The 18,758-nt window shown below is 37.9% G+C and overlaps 1 protein-coding gene across 7 annotated transcripts in view; it reads right to left on the reverse strand.

Moving 5' to 3' along the window:
- Positions 1–9,108: 9,108 nt before the first annotated feature.
- ncam1b (neural cell adhesion molecule 1b) overlaps positions 9,109–18,758 on the reverse strand; it is a 96,481-nt gene continuing 86,831 nt past the window's right edge. For 4 of the 7 annotated variants that reach the window (XM_028464181.1, XM_028464179.1, XM_028464180.1 and 1 more), the window contains 4 exons: positions 17,163–17,361; positions 14,861–14,977; positions 13,087–14,085; positions 9,109–10,749 (listed from right to left, as the gene is read on the reverse strand). In XM_028464181.1, coding sequence (XP_028319982.1) covers positions 10,635–10,749; positions 13,087–14,085; positions 14,861–14,977; positions 17,163–17,361 — 1,430 coding nt within the window. In that variant the 3' untranslated portion in view covers positions 9,109–10,634. Of the gene's footprint in view, positions 10,750–13,058; positions 14,086–14,860; positions 14,978–17,162; positions 17,362–18,758 lie in introns of all 7 variants that reach the window. The other 3 variants (XM_028464183.1, XM_028464182.1, XM_028464184.1) reach the window with 3 other exon arrangements.

The raw sequence follows: 18,758 nt of genomic DNA on the forward strand, positions 1-18,758 counted from the left end.
ATTGGTGGGAGTGTAACGGTCCAAAACTATAGTTTAATTTAGCCCTTGTTATTTATATGTTACATATATAGACCCATTTTGTGTGACGTATGCATACTAAATTAGGGGCATGCGCACGCAGGCTCGGTGCAAAACAACTGCAGGACTGCTGAGGCGATGGTGCACGGGAGCGGTTGGAGCGTTATCTCAGTCTGGATCCAGTAAAAAGTGACCATAAAAAGCTGTAAATGGACTGATATGCAGATGTGAAGGAGTCATAATGAGTCATAATGGAGGAGACTTCATGTAGAGATGGAAACTCATCCGTTGAAACTGATCAGAATACGCGGATATACACGGAAACCTTCATTAACAGGAGTACAGCAGCCCGCCTCCCTGCCCATTCGTAACAGTTAGAAGCATCTAGAGACTTAATGCTTTCTCTAGATTTCTTAATGCTAATGCTTTATTAAGGTTTTCTTTCGTTTATAAACTGAGTTTTTCTATCAGATACTGTATGTATCAATGTCTGGCCATTGAACATCAGGCCAGGAGCGCACATCGGATGACCACTCGTTTTCAGGAATGCTGCATGGATCCCTCAGTCGTTCACCTGAACTTAAAGTGAGTTTTCTAAAATAAGCAGCCGCGTCCTCAGGTGACAAGCTTTCTACATGAATTTGTGTTAGTGACCATCCTAATGTTTTTGTTGTTCTCTTATTTTGTTATACTTGATGGACTTCAAAATGACATAGCTCATAAGCCCCACTGTTGTAGGCATATGTATGTTGTAAAATTATGTTATCAATAGCTTTATTATTTGGGTTTAAAGGGCCCGGTCATTTGCGCCGCCCCTGGCCCGGCTCTCATTTGTTCCGCTACTGTCCATACGGCAACTGATCAAATAGACACTTTCCTAAAATAATGATAAATTAGTAAATTAACGGCATCGTAAATTGTTGCCAGACATTATAAGGTAGATATAACAGCCTTATATTACCTTACTGCAGTGGAAAAGTAGACTAAAAGCTTATAGCTGTGAGGAAGTGATGCAACCCTAATACAAGACACAACAACATATAAAGAAATGTGTGATTCACAGCAGACACTCACTCAGTGCAGCTGTGCACCGGTTATTATGGTTGCATCAAAAGTGGAAGAATAAAGTGGTGAAGCATTAACATTGTTATAAGCTGACCTGTCTGGTCCAGTCTAACAGAAAAAAGCAGTGAACGCTGAAAAGGTTAGTGTTGTGTGGTTGACAGGTGGTCGTCATGGCGTCCAGTTTAAAACAAAACAGCAAACTAAAGTAACATTAGACAAACTGTAAAGAGAATATTTTCTAAAACATTTGAAAAAAAACTAATCAATCATCATAGGACCAGTTGGTAGGACTAACTGGCCATCTGTGAGTGAAGTGGTGCAGAATGTTTGGTCTCTAGTACGTACTGTGTGTGAGCCAAAGTGTCCTTGAGCTGTAATTTAAAAACAACATGTTTCAAAGAGAGGAAGAGCGAGTGTGTTTCCATACAAAAAGGCAAAACAGTGTTCCTCTCAGCCATTTGATGCACACAACTTTTTTATTTATTTTCTTTTTAAGAAACAAAACAAATAATGCATAATCCAGACTTTTTATTTGAATAAATCAACCTAAATTAAAGAAAGTGTACACTGGGAATGTGGAGCAAAAACAACAGTGAAGAGGACAGACGATGCTACGCTAACGTTGGGCTCTGGTTCTCACACAGATGGATGTTTGTACAGACATAAGATTAGAACACTGAGCCAGGATCTGCAGAAATAACCAGTCCAGCAGAGACATGACTAATCAACCACAGAAGAACAGAGATGGAAGCAACAAAACTGTGATTGTCTGATCCAAAGGGCCACATTATCAACATTCATGTCAGCGGTTATAATTATGACCAATCCGTACATTAATACAGGAAATAAGTGGGTTTTTTTCTGTCATTTTGTGTGTTTTCATTGTTGTTTCGCACATTTCTGTTATTTTCCGGGGGGTTTTGGTAGTCGTTTTGAATATTTTTCTGCAATTTTGGAGTCATTTTGTAAATTTTCGTTGTCTTTTTGTATATTATTCTGCAATCGTTCTATATTTTTACGTAATTTTTCTGTTATTTATGTGTATATTCTGTTGTTTGGTGTGTTATAGGAGTCATTTAGTGTATGTTTCTGTAATGATTTATGTTTTTTTGAGTCATTTTGTGTGATTCTTTGTCATTTCGGGTTTTTTGTGTAATATTTTTTTGGTCATTCTTTTTTTGTATTTTTATCATATGTTTATGTTCTATTAGTCATGTTTATTTTTGGGGGGGATTCATGTTTTTCTATTTTTGTTGATGTTTTGAGTCTTTTTGTCATTTTATTTATTTATTTATTTTATTTATTCAGTTTATTTCCGACATGGTTACATTCATTTTTTTTTTTTCACATTTTTTTTTTCTTTTTGTACATGCTTATACATGTTTATGTTTATGTTGGGGGCCGCACAAAATTAGACCCCAAACTGGCAGTGGCACGTCAGACATTCATTAATTTCTGTGTATTTCTGTCAGACATTGTGCAAATAATATCTATAATTTTAAATGATAAAATAAGAATAGGCTACAAAATCAAATGTATCATATGTAATAGAAAGCAAAGTGACTTACAGAGATATGCGATGGTGCTGCTGATTTTTGAAACAACAGTGTAAAGTTACACACTTTCACATCTGATAGAAAAATGTTGCACAATTACCCAAGTTCTCTACAAACTAATGAAGCAGCCAAATCGTACACAGACTAATTAAGCAATCTGCGAAAGTAGAAAGATACATAAACAGATTAAAAACTCTCCTGCACATGGATCATCTGCCAGTACATCGACTATTTATGAGCTTAAATAAATAGTGACAATCCGTAGGGATAAATGCACTTTATATGCATAAAGTGAGCATGGATGCATGCACAGGAAGAATGTATTAAATGTTTTGAATAATGTATAATTCATTTCTAAGCGTGTGAAAGAAAATCCACAAATGTTCTCCTGATGTCTTGATTAGCAGTGCTGCGTTTGACGTAATTAGGCCAATTTTCTCTGCGTGTGAATCTACATAAAATTACCACTACATATTTTAAAATGCTAAAAAAAACGACTTTCTTGAACTTTTAAAACTCTCCTTTTGTTCTTGAGTGCCAGTTGTGATTTTTTGTCAACTTAAAATCTCCAAAGTTGGTTTCAGCGCATTTGGAGTGATTTCAAAGAGGAAAATGAGTTTTTCTTCCGATAAGTTTGGGACCTTGTCATTGCAAAAATCAAGCAGAATGTTAATGAAAAGAAGCTCATTCTACATAGTTTGGGCCTGTTGTGTATGTCCCATGTTTGCTGTTGAACACTGTATGTTGGGAAGGGGGTTGGGGTGGTAAAGAATTCCATCCTTGCTACATCTGCTCCAGGTGAGCGCGTTTCTGCAACTGCGGGAAACGTAGGCAATGTCCAAAGGACGGTAATATTGTTGAAAAAGAACAAATAAACTGTTCTAGTTTTAAAAACCTTGTTATGCAAAGTTCATACACAGATAGAAATATTATTTTGGAGGATGTCAAGTTTTGGTTTGAATAACAAAACACAAGAACAATTTCTTGTGTTTTTGTGTTCTAGTGGCACTTATCTGCACTTCAAATAGAACATATTAGTCTTGTTACTTTTGAAAACGAAAATGGTTTTTGAGAGAATGTTGGTCAGTTTGTGTTTGTTTGTCAGTTTGTGTACACAATAACTTGAAACGTTAAGAAAAGATTTTGATGAAATTTTCAGGAAATGTTGATAATGGGTCAAGGAACAGCTGATTAAATTTTGGTGATGTTCTGGCCACCATTTTCCCATCCACACTGATGATGTCATCAACAGTGACGTCATCAGTGTCCGATCGTGTACACAAACACACACACAAGCAGACTGACCAACATATTCATTCCGAAAACCATTTTCGTTTTGGAACAGTGTCTTCGTAGAAACGTACGGATCTGATCGGCCGTTTTCGAAAGTCTGCGCTTTACGAGCGTGGGTTTATTTATGTTATTGTATATTCACACTGATTTTTATTGAGGTTTTTTTTGTCTGTTAGCAGGATTATGTCCAAAGAACTTAACAGATCTTGACAAAATTCTAACCAAGGGGAATCCAGATGGAGGAGATCCAGATCAATGTACTGCTTTTGGATCAGTTTGAGAAATAATAATTGGCCGATCTTTATTAAATTTGACTCGGTAATGTCAGGCTGGTTTTTCAATCACTCCACCAAGTTTCATCCAGATAGGACACAGATTACACATTTCATCAGTTGTGTGTTTTTTTTAAATTTGTATTTATTAGGATGTCTAATCTGTTTCGTTATTGAAGAGGATTGAATTTTCTCCCAAGTGTGAATGATCATGGTGCTACGATCAAGGTTATTGATCCAGATAAATGCAAATATCTGACAAAGAGGAGATTTGATGTTTGGCGAGTTGCGCTCATGCTTTATTTTATAATCCTTTTGAGTTGTAAAGGTCATTTAATATAAGCATGTTCATCCAACTGCATTTTTTTCTATCAAATCGTGAGCCACTACTGTATTGTATAGTGAACTCTATCGTCCCACTCCCAATATATATATAAATATTCATTACCCTAACCCCACTCGACCCCTCCACCTAACCCAAAAGAAGGCCAACATAGCTCCAAAAGTGTCATAACTTAGCAAACAGCCTAATGTCAGCCTTATGTATAAAACTTCAAGTAAAATAATAGCGTATATTGTAAATTTGTGGAATATTTATTTTTGAGGTCAAAGTGTTGATGGTGTGAATGATGTGCCTAAACAATTATTGAACCACCATGTATTTAACAGTCTTTCAAGTTAAAGCTTTTTGATGGTTTCTTCCTTTTACTTTGAAGGTCCATCACTGAGACTAGACCCATCTGTGAGGCTAACTTCCGTTCACTTGATTGGCTGACGATGATGAGGGAGCGACGTCACTACTGTTGCTGATCGGACCGAGTCATTGTTGTGTTGTGTACTAACTAACCCCAGGTTGCCCATGAGGACCGAGCCATGACACGGTGGACCACAAATACCGGCTGATCATAGAAGTCATGCCGGGTCACGGTGGTTGTTGACACCGCAGAGGGGGGCATGTTTGACCGGGAGGGGGGAACACGTACCTCCAGCCCCGCGTCGCCTCTAATGTGCTCCGTGTTATTGACATCCTATCCTGGTCTGGAAGAGTTAAATATACCTCACCTACATTACGTAACAGCTGTTTATTTTATCTGAACACGGAGAGCAGATGAAGTGTCTGTCCTGACATAACCTGTCTGACTCTGCTTAGTCACCTCAGTCTGTAACAGACCTGTGAGAGTCCGTGACCAAGCAGAAAGAGTGTAGAACAGTGGTGGACACCGCCATCTACCGGACAACACATGACACTGCAGAAACACAAGCAAACTAAACACATATTAAACATCTGGTTTTGTCATGAGAATTAACCCCAAATCAGATTAAACAAACTGTTTAGGTATCATTAATTCTACAAAGTTAGCATTAAGTGATGGAAATAAAAATGGAAATATTTTTGAATATTTTATACAGGACTACAAAACACTTAAGAAAATTACACCAACTAGAGTAAAAACTTTTAAGACTTTACTTGAAGTTTTATACATAAAAGCTGACATTACGCTGTCATTATTATGATATGACACCTGTTATTATTATTATTAATAATAATAATAATAATAATAATAATAAGGTGCAATGAAGGCTGTCATTAAGTGTCGTTCATTACCCTAACCCTACTTAACCCTAGATCCCTCCACCTAACTCAAAAAATGCCAACATAGCTCCAAAGGTGTTATTATTAATATAAGTAATGTCAGCCTTATATATAAAACTTCAGGTAGTTACCGGATTTACACCGCATGATATTTGATAAAGAAATAATGGAAATATTTTTGAAGTTTTAAACAGGACTACAAAAATACTTAAGCAATCACACCAACGAAAGTAAAAAAATAAATAACTGTAAATAGATTTAGAGCCATTTTAGAGAAGTGTTTGAAACAGCAGTCGCCCGACATGATATTTTGACACTTAGAAATAACAGAATGAATTACGAGAGTTGGTTATTGTTTTGTTTGGTAACACTTGACTTGAAGTTTTATACATAAAGGCTCATTATTATGACATGACACCTGTTATTAGCATGAATATGGTGTAATGAAGGCTGTCATTAAGTGTCGTACGTTACCCTAACCCTTCATTACCCTAGCCCCATTAAATCCCTCCACCTAACCCAAGAAATGCCAACATAGCTCCAAAGGTGTCAGAAAATAGAAGGTATACAAGAGAATTTTTGCTGAAATGACATTTGGCTCTAATTGGTGTTTTCTGTTGGTTCTTTGGATATATTTGGGCAATAATAACTAGAACTGCAAGCAGTTATAAAAGGGGGCCAAGCCTTCCTGCGCGACTCGGCCCCCAGGTTTTGCGGAGCCCATGGATGTACATCACGAAGGATGACGGGCTTGGGGCGAGTGTCAGGACACAGGCCAACGTTCCATTTGCAGTGAACGTGTGGAGATGAAGTTTATGAAAATGTGATTTAAAATGTGAAAGGTACAGGCCAAAATGTGTTTGCACCCGTTACAGCACCACCTAGCGGCGCACTTTTTGGTATGGGTGGTCTGTGCGCTCTTCTATATATACCCTGAAAATTTCACAGCATAATACTTCAGCTGAAATAAAGGTTTGTTGTTTATGTCGCGATTAACTTTGAGACACGCCCACAGGAGCGACCCAAGGTCAAACTCACCAAATTTGGTAAAAATCGGTCATGCCATTTAAGAGAGATACATTTCCCATATTTGCAGCGCCCCCTAGTGGCTTAAATTATTCAAATTTGGCTCATACCCCTACAGTCACATGCCAACCAAAGATCTCAGATTTGGTGTTGTTAGCATTTATTTTGACCGAGATATGCAACAGTTCGCGTTTTTTATAGCTAGCTAGAAAACTTTACTTGTTAATAATTTGCACATATTTTGACTGAACAAAATTCTTTACTGAACTTTAGATCAGGTCCAACTGAAGACTCTACGTGCCAAGTTTCACGCTGATTGGACAAAACCCCAAGGAGGAGTTCATTTAAGTAGGTTTTCCAGTTTTTTTCCATGGTGATTTAGCTCCGTAAGACGTTAGCGAGCTTCGTAGTCCAGCACACACTGAATAAATCCTGTAAGCTCGCGCGATAAGAGGTAATCTAGATTTGTAACATACCCCCTGAAAGTTGGACCTTAGAGTTTGTGTGTTTTGCATTTCCCATGTGAATGGGATAATCAAATACAATCTCCTTATTGGCTGTTGGATTGTGCATGTCTGTTTCTGAGATTGAAAGCCTCAGGATTACAAGATTACAGTTTTAGAAATAATGTTTGCCCAATTGTAGGGAAAAAATGTGTAGTTTTAAATGAATATAATTTACTTGGGCGACCGTGGCTCAGGTGGTAGTGGGTCGTCTTCTGATCGAGAGGTTGGGGGTTCGATCCCAGTACCTGACTATGTGTCGAAGTGTCCTTGGGCAAGACCCTGAACCCTAAGTTGCTCCCAGTGGTCGACTAGCGCCTTGCATGGCAGTCCTGTCCCACTGGTGTGTGAATGTGAGAGTGATTGGGTGAATGAACTGATATGTAAAGCGCTTTGAGACTGCTTCAGTGTGGGGATAAAGCGCTATATAAATCAAGTCCATTTACCATTTACCATTACTTGTAATGTCCTCACTCACAGTTTGAGTTTTTCTTAAATTTTGGACGTGTAAACATACAGCAGGCCAGGACACAACAACAATTGAAAATCATTGTTTTCATTTAATTTTTGTAAATAGGTTAGACTCAGACTGTACACAAGAGGTTCTCTGAGTTTGACCCAAAAAAAAAAAAAAAATCTAAAAGTGTGTAGATAAGGTAGCAGGGCGGTCTAGGTCTAGATGGGGGGAACCTCGTTTTTAGAATTCATTTGTCTCAAACCTTAGATTGGATCAGTTATCCAAAGGTCTATGTTCTGCCTCAGATGGACCGCCCTACTTCCTGTCCACGGCCGCTCAAGGTGAGTGACTTCTGTACAAAAAGACACACTTTAAAAAAAAAAGATCACACTACAGAACACTCATGTAACACCCGGGGGAGGAGAATAAAAAAAAAAAAACACACATTGTGTAATAATAATGCCGAACAATCCTCAGAGGTCACACTCAGAAGGTCAATGAGAACTGTTTGCTCCATACAAACGTGGGCGTTTTTATTTTTATTCTGCCCTGTAGTTACACATTATAGGACGTAGTGACGAGAGTCATGCCAAGGCTCCAACAACCACTCCTTCACTATAGCTGGAAATATATAGTGCTGCTGAGACGGACACTTGTATACACTACACGTGTTATAATGACCACATTAGTCCACTGATACTTTTTCTTCTAATGACACATTAAAGAAAAAAAATCATAAGCTCAAAAATCTCTCACGACAAAAGCAATGCGGATTATCATTAAAAACTGATGACGGGACGATCTATTGACACACAGGCACAGTGCACAAGCTTTGCAGGCAGGAATAGAAAAGAAGTAGTCGTGGTTCTTTAAATAGGACAAATACGTTTAGTTTTTTTTTTATATATATATATATAAATCATTGGATTTACTTTATTATTTCTTTTTTCATCAAGAATACAATGGAACAGGGTTGGGGGCAATTACATTTTTAATTTACAATTATGTCTTCAATTAACCAATGTTCGATTACAACTAAATTCCCCAATTACAATTAAAATTACAATTATGTTCTCAATTACTAAAGTTCAAATTCAATTTATCATAATTATTGAGACTTTAATAAATAACCCCATAAAACATGACCTTCCTCTTTTGTCTGCTATCTGTTAGCAACTCTTATGATTATAACGAGTCAGCTAAATCTGATGTAAAATACACTTAAAAAAAAAAAAAACATTATCTTTCATCTAAATGGATTTTCATCTCTTGGTTACATTGTTATGCTTCCTAATTTATGAAAATATTGTTATAAAGCCTTGGGTGTGGGCATCTGAGCCTTTTTTTTTTTTTTTTTCTTTAAATTTCCATCAGCATACCTCACAATTTCAATTTAATAAGAAAAAAGATAATAAAAATACACTTAAGAGAACTGAAATGTAGCAGGAATACTTATTTTAATAATTGTTAATTACATACAGTATGTGTAAGCCATAGAACTGTAACATGGTTCCCCGGTTTTGCATTTTAATTAAATTGTAGTTTTTATAGAATTTCCATGTCAATTACAAAGTCAATTATCTGAAAACAATAACAATTAAATTATGATTATGAAAAACTTCACCTTGTTCTTGTTTTAGTTCAAATATTTTTTCAACTATTTGGTAGCTTTTATAGTTTTATCTTTCATAGGCTCTTACTCGGTGGCTGTACTTTTTATTGTCTATTTGTTGTTTTATTTGTCTTGTGTGCTATTTGTTTGTTTTAAGAACATTTTGGTATTATTTTGACACTGTAAACTTGTTTTATGTACTGCTGCCAGCACACAATTGTAAAAGATTATTAATCTCAATGTGGTTGTAATGAAATGAATTACAACAGCAACAGATGTTTTCAATTACAGTTACAATTTTGATTATGCTATAATTGTAATTAATCATCAATCACATGATTACAATTATAATTGACCTCAACCCTGCAATGTAACCTCTTGATGTGTGAGAATGGTGGTGGTGGTGGGGGGGGGTTATAGCTATTGTTTGTATTGAGATCATGAGTGCAGGGATCAGAATAATCGGCTTTGCTGGCATTTTGTTTTTTTTACCTTTAATAAATGTCTTTTTTCAACCATTAAATCCTAAGTGTTTTCCACAGGTGTAAAAGACTCCAAACATGATTGATGACAGCGTGGCTTTCCCCCCCAGTGGTGGTTCAAACCTGGTTTAAAGTCCAGACACTGACCTGTGACACATGTTTGATCAACGCCAGCTCATGTTCCAGATCAAACATTTCCATTAGAGCGAGAGCAAACCCCCTAGCTCGTAAACAAACAACAGAAAAAAAAACACAACATTGTTCAACCACTTTGCAGGTCAGACATGCAGAACAAACTACGGAACAAGACGGACTCGCCAAACTGAGAAAAAGCTGTTTCACGTTGGACAGAAAACATGAAAAATACGAAAAATAATTTGTATATATAGTTGTTTTTTTTTCTCATTTACATTTCTCATTATAGTTCAAAATCATGAGCACTAAAGAGACTTGATTTAATTTTCCTTTTTACATTTATCAAGCGATTGATAAAATTAGACTGATTTGAAATAACCTATCCTGTTAAATAAAATTAGAATAAAAAAATAAAATAAATCTGGTGTAACCTACGGATCGTATCCTTGTGTGCGGTAAACATGTTACGAATGAACCGGGGAAAGCCCTCTCGCTGAGCGTCATTCTGTTTGTGAACTTAAGGACACTGGAAATCAAAAACTGCTGCAGTTTTTCTCGCTAGCTGCAGTAAAAGTGTTTTGGACTGGGCTGGAGTTGGCTTGGGGTTTTTCTCCCGTCCCATCATGCTTTGCTCTCGCTGGTGTTTGTCTGTATTACACTGTTGTGTTCTGAAGTCATGAGGGCGTTTGATGAGTCTCCCTCCTCCGGTTTGCACCTTTCGTCGGAAAAAAACTTCCTGCGAATGAGGGAAAAGGGATTTAAATATGATGAACTTATCCATTAGTATGACATTAAATAATGACTCATATAATATCAGTTATTCTCAATGACAGCTTCACCCAATATGTAAGAAGACACCGTGTCATTAGAGATCTTCTTACATATTTCTTCACCACCTTTGACGACAGACGTCAGAGAAATCAACAAACATATAATGACTCTTCACCTGCCCCTAGCTCACAACACATGAAACATTTGGAGAATTAATCCCTCAGATTAATTATTTAGACTTCAAAGAGACTGAGAAAGAGGAAATAAATGAGGCCCCTGGCTGCTGTAGTGTGTGATCTCCAGCTCAGAGCACCCAAACACTACAGTCCAGCCTCAGGTGTGTGTGTGTGTGTGTGTGTGTGTGTGTGTGTGTGTGTGTGGATCACACCAGGGTTTGAGCTCAAAAAACAACAACTGAAATCAACAAAGGCCAGTTTCAGATGCTGCTGCTGTTGAACTTTACAAAAGGTGTTTGTGGCGCCGTTGGACGGACATGACGGGACTCCTAAAGAGTCTCTGTGTTTGTTTCTCACACATTGGTGCATTAAAGGAGGAGCTGCAGCTCGTTTGATGTTTTCTCTTTTCCCGGCAGCAGATCGATTCCTGAAATTTAGACTCAGGCCAAAATATGTGAAGTAATCCTTTGGAGAAATGAGTTCTCCTCTTACAGAGGGTTGAAAAGCTCTAATAAATGTGCAACAGTTCATTTATTTGACATGTTTTTGTGAACTTTAGCGACTTTACTTTGAGATCAATGCTAATATTTGTAGAAAATGTTCCAAAGTCTGATTTTTTAAAATATATTCATACTTTAAAAAGTGTCTAATGTCACGATCTTATCTTATTAACTACTTAATGATTATTTTAATATGCAAATAACCAGTGAATCTAATAAAGTGGCCTCATCACTGAATATAATTTGTAAGGCTTTTAGGCTATATCTGATTTTCATTTGGAGGGAAACTCTTTAGATGATATCTTTGAAACTAAATCTTTCTATTGATTAGTCATGAGACGTGATGGGAAAGTTTTTGCACAAACTAGATCAAAACATCAATATTGGATCTTTCAGCTTCATCCAGGCTCGTGTGTGTGTGTGTGTGTGTGTGTTGAAGATAAAGTTACTTTAATGTACTCTCAATGAGGTTTTAACACTTTAGAGCAGTGGTTCTCAACCTTTTTAGCCCGCGACCCCCAAAATAATGGTTCCAGGGACCCCACTGTACCAAAAATTGGTTGAACACAGACATGAACATTGAAGAACAGTCATGTGGAGACAGGGTCACCTATCAGGGGGAATAAAGGGGAGAGATTTTTGGGACCCATCCATTAAGTCAGAAAAATGATGGTCCATTGTCCTATGAATCTGTGATAACCACATTTATTCATTTATCTGAATAATATCCACTGTTATCTAGGAAGTTTAGTATTATTTGCACCATAGTACATAGTCATCTTAAATATGGAAATCCTTGTTTTAATCAGAAATAAAATGGGTTAAAAGTGACCTAAAATGGTGGAAAAGTTGGTGAAATGAGATATGAAAAACCACTAAAGTTGGTTAAAAGTTGCAAACTAGAGAGGCCAAAACCGGACAGAAAAAGTGGTAAAAAGAGTTCAAAGTGTCAATATTGGCTTAAAAGTGGGAACAATTTGTTTAAAATGGCAAATAATGTGCATGACACATTGTGAATGTGGTTAAATTGGCCAAAATAAGCATGATATAAAGTGAAAAGAGGTTTAAAATTACAATAATGGGGCAACATATGACATTAGGTGGTAAAAGTGGTAGAAAGGGTTTAAAAGTGACAAAAATATCTTGAAAGTGGAAAAAATTATTAGAAAAGGCATTGAAATGCATTAAAAGTAGCAAAAATATGGCAAGAAAAAGTTACAAAAAAAGGTCAAAATATGGCAAGTTTGGTCAAAAATATTTGCCGTTCCCCTGTCTCATGACCCCAAGGTTGAGAACCTCTGCTTTATAGTACTGGAGAGTCTTTGCGGGATTTATGTGAAAAACATTCTCGCAACGTGACTAAAGAAAAGATGCTTGTGATGAATATTTCACAAGTTGAGACCCACAGAGGAGAAGAGCCACACAAACACTAAGAACCAAAAAACTATCTATTCACTAACATTTCATAGATATTTTTATGGGTTCCAATAGCGCAGTTTACCTTTACATTAGTTCCTATTGTGTGGTCAATGGCAAGATGCGGTGGTGAATGAATGGGCGTTACACATTCACACGCACACACACACAAAAACACGCACACAGAAAAACCTCTAGAGGAAGCCGTACTCATCGTTGACAGGAGGAGCAGCCTTGGCCAGAGTCTCTGATGCTTCCAGGGCGGGGCATGAGGGGGGGACGTCTGCTCCGTCTCCATTGGGCAGAGAGGGGACAGTAGGCGGGCTATCTAAGCTAATCAGGTCTTCGGGGCGCTCACAGGGTAGTTCTGTCCCGTTTGTCAGCTCTAAATCAAAATCTGCATTTACGGGCCCCACGTCAGATGTCAGAAAGTCGTACGTGCCTGGCACTGATGTAAACAGGTCCGGAGCAGGACCATGAGTGAAAGGAATAGGAGTGATGGGTAGTGGAGAGGGAGGGGCTACCACTAGAGGAGCATCTAGGTCTTTGACTGAGTTAGAGCTGGACCCTAGAGGATCAGCAGGGGGCGTGTTCTGGTTGTCAAAGGGAAAGCTGGTCACACTGGGATCTGGGGCGCTAGAGTCTGAGTTTAGGTCTGCATTATGTGTGTGTGGTAGTGAGTCAGAAGCTACGGTGGGGGGCTGCGTGCACAGCTGGCTCACTGGAGGTCTCGGAGCTTGTTTCCTGGTTTCTAAAGTCGGAGACGGAGAGTTCACAGCGAGGGAGGAAACGGGCGGACTATTCTTAGCATTCAATGCCGCGAGTTTAGGAGAGTGTCGACGCTTGGGTGGGATGGGGGTCCCGGCCTTCTGAGGTTTAACTTGTACTGGGGTTTGAGGCGGAGTGCTGAGTGAGTCCTGTTCGTCGGGGGTGCTACATCTTCTTTGTTCTATCACTGGGGCGATTTTAGCCTGGACAGCAGACGAGGAGATGACGGGGGGTGTTGGTGGGGGGGCGGCTGTATCAGATTCTGGACTGGGGGCTGGAGCTGAGACGGGCGCGGGTGAGGGTTCATTGGCCGGGGTGGAGATGCTACATGTGAGGGTGGTGGTCTCGCTAGAGGGGCTGTCCTGGTTGGGGTCAATGGTTGCGGTGGCTGTGTCAGAGGAGAGCGTGTCCTGTGCCAGAGCAGCAGTGTAAGCCGCCAGCCTGAGAGAGCAGGGAGAGAACAGAGACACACAGACTAGACACCAGGGTGACTGTGACAGAGGAAGGGTGGCTCGGACCAGAGCATGCAGCGGGGGTTAGTCTGGCTGCAGAAAGTAGAACATGTACATAAAGAAAGCAACTCAAAAAATGCACAGCAGCTATTCAGCCTAGTAAGAGCAAAAAATAAGAATAAATAAAGAATAAAAGACAGGCGTCATGCTGTGAGTGGACAATAGGGATACGTCCCATACACACACCAACATGGAGTACACTGACACTATTATACGTATATGTAACGCTACGTACTACTGTATATAATGAGCTATTTGAGAAATGCATTGGCCTTCCTCACTGAAAGCTACATCACGACAGTGAACCACCTACAAGGGTTAAACAGTACCAGTAGCAAAACTTTCATTATTCCCAAACGGATGTGAGCGATGGATAGCTAAGGTTGACCTTTTGACTTTTCAGCGCTTTTTTTTTTTTTGGACTGGTATTGCTTCAACCTTCGTACAATGAGACAGAAATTCTCCAGTGTCTGGAGAGCAAACATAGTACAGTACAGTACTACCTCTGGAAAAAGGGCAATTTAAAAAACGGAAAAGCAACACAGTCCAGTGGACTCCACTCAAGAATTGACTGAACTTTGGAAAAACTTCAGGGTCAAATATGATTAGGTTAAACAAACCGAAGGATTCTTTACAGTGGAGTGCAGTGCACAGCAGCTAAAAAAACACTTGGAGCAGAACCAGAGCCCTGAGCTTCTACTCACTCTGGCTCTGTGAGGGGCGTGGTCTCGTTTGGCTCCGTTGGGCCTGCAGCGTTGTGATTGGCTGTGCACTCCACCTCTGTTCGGACCTCCACTATCGGCTCCTTCGATTCGTCTTTCCTGGAGGACGGAGACAGAGATGTTGGTGAAAAGGCAGCAGATTATCTGAGGTCAAATGTGTGTTATATTGAAATTTCCTTTTTTTATAATTTCATAAATATTTCTGTTGAGATTTGTTTATTCATTTTCATCTATTTTTTTGAATTTGTTCATTCGAAATAAATAAATACATTTCATAAATAAATTAAATAATCATCTTTCATACTGACTTTGAGGCTAAAAATGATTAGGATATCCTAAATCAGGGGTGTCAAACTCATTCGAGTGCAAGGGTCAAAAACGGACCTGTTTGATCATAAGAGGGCTACAAATTTTAGGGGGAAAATGAACAATTTCAACATCGATTTACCAAATTTGCACTTCCACCTACCAATGATGTGTAAAGTATATAAATCATCGACAATTTACTGACAAGAAGTAACAGATTCTCCTTTAATTTCCATAATTTTGTGACCAATATTGATTTAATTTGGGGAAACATTGTGGTAAAACAGTAATTTCAAGAAATTTGAAGGATTCAATCACTGCAATCACCAGCATTTAAAGGATAATGTCACTATTCTAAACTGAAAACTGTAAACCCCTGTGTACACTAAAAGCTGATGCCATGCTTGTGCCAGATTTGGCCCCCGTGCCTTGAGTTTGAAATATGTCCTAAAGACTGTGTTTTGCTGCAAATCAATACACAATGCATGATTTTTTTCTCAGGCTGCCACAAGGGCATATAGTCAGTATTTTACTTTAACCAAATATCGTGAGTATGAAGGAGAAAAGCATAAAAACATAATCTCCTTTATTGGATTATTGAATGATGGATGAATTCTCCCTGTAGTTTTGACTCCTAATAACAGAACCGTATTGCACTGCAGTCACGAGACTTGTTCAGATTTGCTCGCGTGGCACTTCAGGGCTTTATGTATTGGAAAAGGTTTGCCTCAGATATCTGTAGATTTATCAGCCGTAAACATAAAAACTTCAGAGGAAAGTCCTTCGTCATCCTTAATGGGAATTCTCTAAAGGTCTTCGGGGACACGTAGGAGGTCGTATGGTAGTTAATAAAAAAAATCAAGTCAACAAAATGACAAAGAAAAAAGAAAAAGGAGAATCACAAGTCATATTTTTTTTGTTAAAAAATTTAAAAAAAAATAGCTAAGAAGTAAAAAAAAAAATTATAATAAATTATAAAAATTGAGAAAACCCAACATAAAAGAACTGACAAAAATTCTACACATTTGAAACCACAAAAAAAAAAAGATACATTTAAAACAAAAAAGGTTAACTACAGTATACAAGTATAGATCAGTGGTTTCCAACCTTTTTTTTGATCGTGACCCCATTTTTATATCAAGAATTTTTGGTGACCCTAAAGACATTTTTTCTTTCTAGAATTAGTTTTTGATCATGTCTGTTATACTGTATTACAAATACAGTATTAAGTTGCCAGTATTAGTAACAAGTTGTGCCAGCTCAAATATTTTTACTAATTTCATTATCATTAACTACATTTGTATTTGACAAAGTGAATGTAAAGAATACAGTTGTTTAAGAGTGTGTGTTGTTTTCATTTGTAAAAGATAAAAACAAATTTAAAAAAATTCAAATTGTTTGTCAATTACTAAACATTTCAGGTGGCCCTATTTAAACTCCGGCGACCCCACGTGGGATCCCAACCCCAAGGTTGAATTTTTTTTTTACATTGCTTTACATTTACATGTTTCTCAGTATAGGAAAGACTGTGATACACTTTAATATAGAAATACCCATAGGGTATAAAAAAACATGCTTTAAGTCTAAATGGGTAAATTCAATTCAACTTTATTTATATAGTGCATTTTACAAATGGGAATTTTTTTTAGTCATCATTAAAATACTATTTTTTTTTTATGTTCATTTTGAGAATAATTATCTAGCCAGAGGCCTGATAAAATGAATGTTTAGTTTACCAAATGAAAAGTGTGTTACAGGTTTTCTTGTTTTACTCATTCATCCACATCACCCACATCTGCACAATTACACATTATCACTATCAATTACTGGGCAACAATTGCTCCAACATCATTTGCATAATTAGTGGGAAAATCTAAACGAACCACCTAATAATATTAGCATCACATGTATCAAAGAAAGTCACACTATACAATAATAACCACATACAGTATGTATACAACTGTAGCATAATACTCACACAAAGGCAGCCTTCCCTTCCTCCAGGTTGTGTCCTTTACTTCCTGGGCTGGATTTACCGCAGAGACACATAATGAGGCCGCATTTGTTGACAAAGTAACAGGTGACGTCCACGGCCAGCAGCAGAAGCAAAAAGGCCACAAAAAGGATCCCCGCCCAGAGGAAGATGCCCATCGACAGCGCAGATTCTTCATCCAAATCTGCCAGATGAAACACATACAGGACATGTCAATTACTGGGGCAAAAGTGGACAACCGGACAAAAACAGGTGAAAATGAGTAAATGATGCTGCTACTCTAATGTGACTAGAAACAACACTGTTGTTAATTAGAAACCACTCACCTACTGGGAGGATCGGGAGATGGCAGTTTGTTGTGTTTGTTTGTAACACTGTGCTTTCTGCTTTGCTCTCAGTCATCAAACTTTATTCTTTTGGAAAGTAATTTGTAGGCAGTGGCTATCCGTACGGTTGTCGTATCAATATACCAACATTCTATTTGTATGCAGTGCCCCTATTTGACCAGTTTAGGTCATGTGACTGAGACTAAACATTACCCTAACCCTAAAAATTGTTGCGATATTGGGTTATAACCTAACCCTAACCCTACACGGTGGTGGCCGACGGTCCCTAGCCCGCCTACTGCTGGACCCCATATGAACTGCACTCGACACACACACTACTGATCCAATAAGCATACTTTTCTAATGAATGTGCATGGTTTGGTGGGGTGTGAGACGACATATGCCGGATCGTGTCTTGCCTTTGATTCCCTATTCCAAACTGAATGGTTCGAGGACTGTTTGGGGGGGGGGTTTCATCGAGTCCCATAAACAATATACATAACCCTAACCCTAAGACGCTACGTACTTGTACTTCGGTAACTGTACCAATAGCACCGGGGGTTGTCCGTACAGCAACCATACAAATAGACACTTTCTAACTAGTATGCGAGTGACCAAACAACATTAAATATTGAACTTGTTTATTTGGTATTAGAAAAACAGAGTACATTAAAGTATGTGCTGTTACGCTAGACCTCCAGGCATGCAGGTTGAGTTGTGCACAGTAAAAGAAACAAAAAAACAACAACAACAACATTGAAGTTTTTCCAGGTAGCACGGAAATTCTGATTCTTCATAGCCTGTGTTAAGTTCATTTGTTGCTGTATTACATACATCAGACTAAAAAGATATCAGTAATTTCCAGATCAACAAGATATGCTAACACGTAGCTTAGCGAAGCACTCTCCCTCTGGTTGTTAGAAACACACATAGTACCATATTATCTATTTGATAAACGTTACAAGCATTAAAGCTATTTTTGTTTAGTTTTTTATTCGCAACACAGAAAAAATTGACAATTAAAAATAGAAGTTTGTGAATATAAATAAACACAATACAAACTTTTACCATTAGATATTTATCTTCTTAATAATACCTATTACAAACCTTTAAGTACATATGCTTTACTGTTTAAAGAGAACCAGGGCCATGAAATATATATATATATATATACAAATACCTGTATATTTCTACATGAAATATTTAAAAAATAAACAAACAAAACAACATTTTGAAAAAAAAATGTCAAAAGACT

The sequence above is a fragment of the Gouania willdenowi genome, chromosome 13, assembly GCF_900634775.1.
Source record: "Gouania willdenowi chromosome 13, fGouWil2.1, whole genome shotgun sequence".
In the NCBI taxonomy this organism is placed as follows: Eukaryota; Metazoa; Chordata; class Actinopteri; order Blenniiformes; family Gobiesocidae; genus Gouania; species Gouania willdenowi.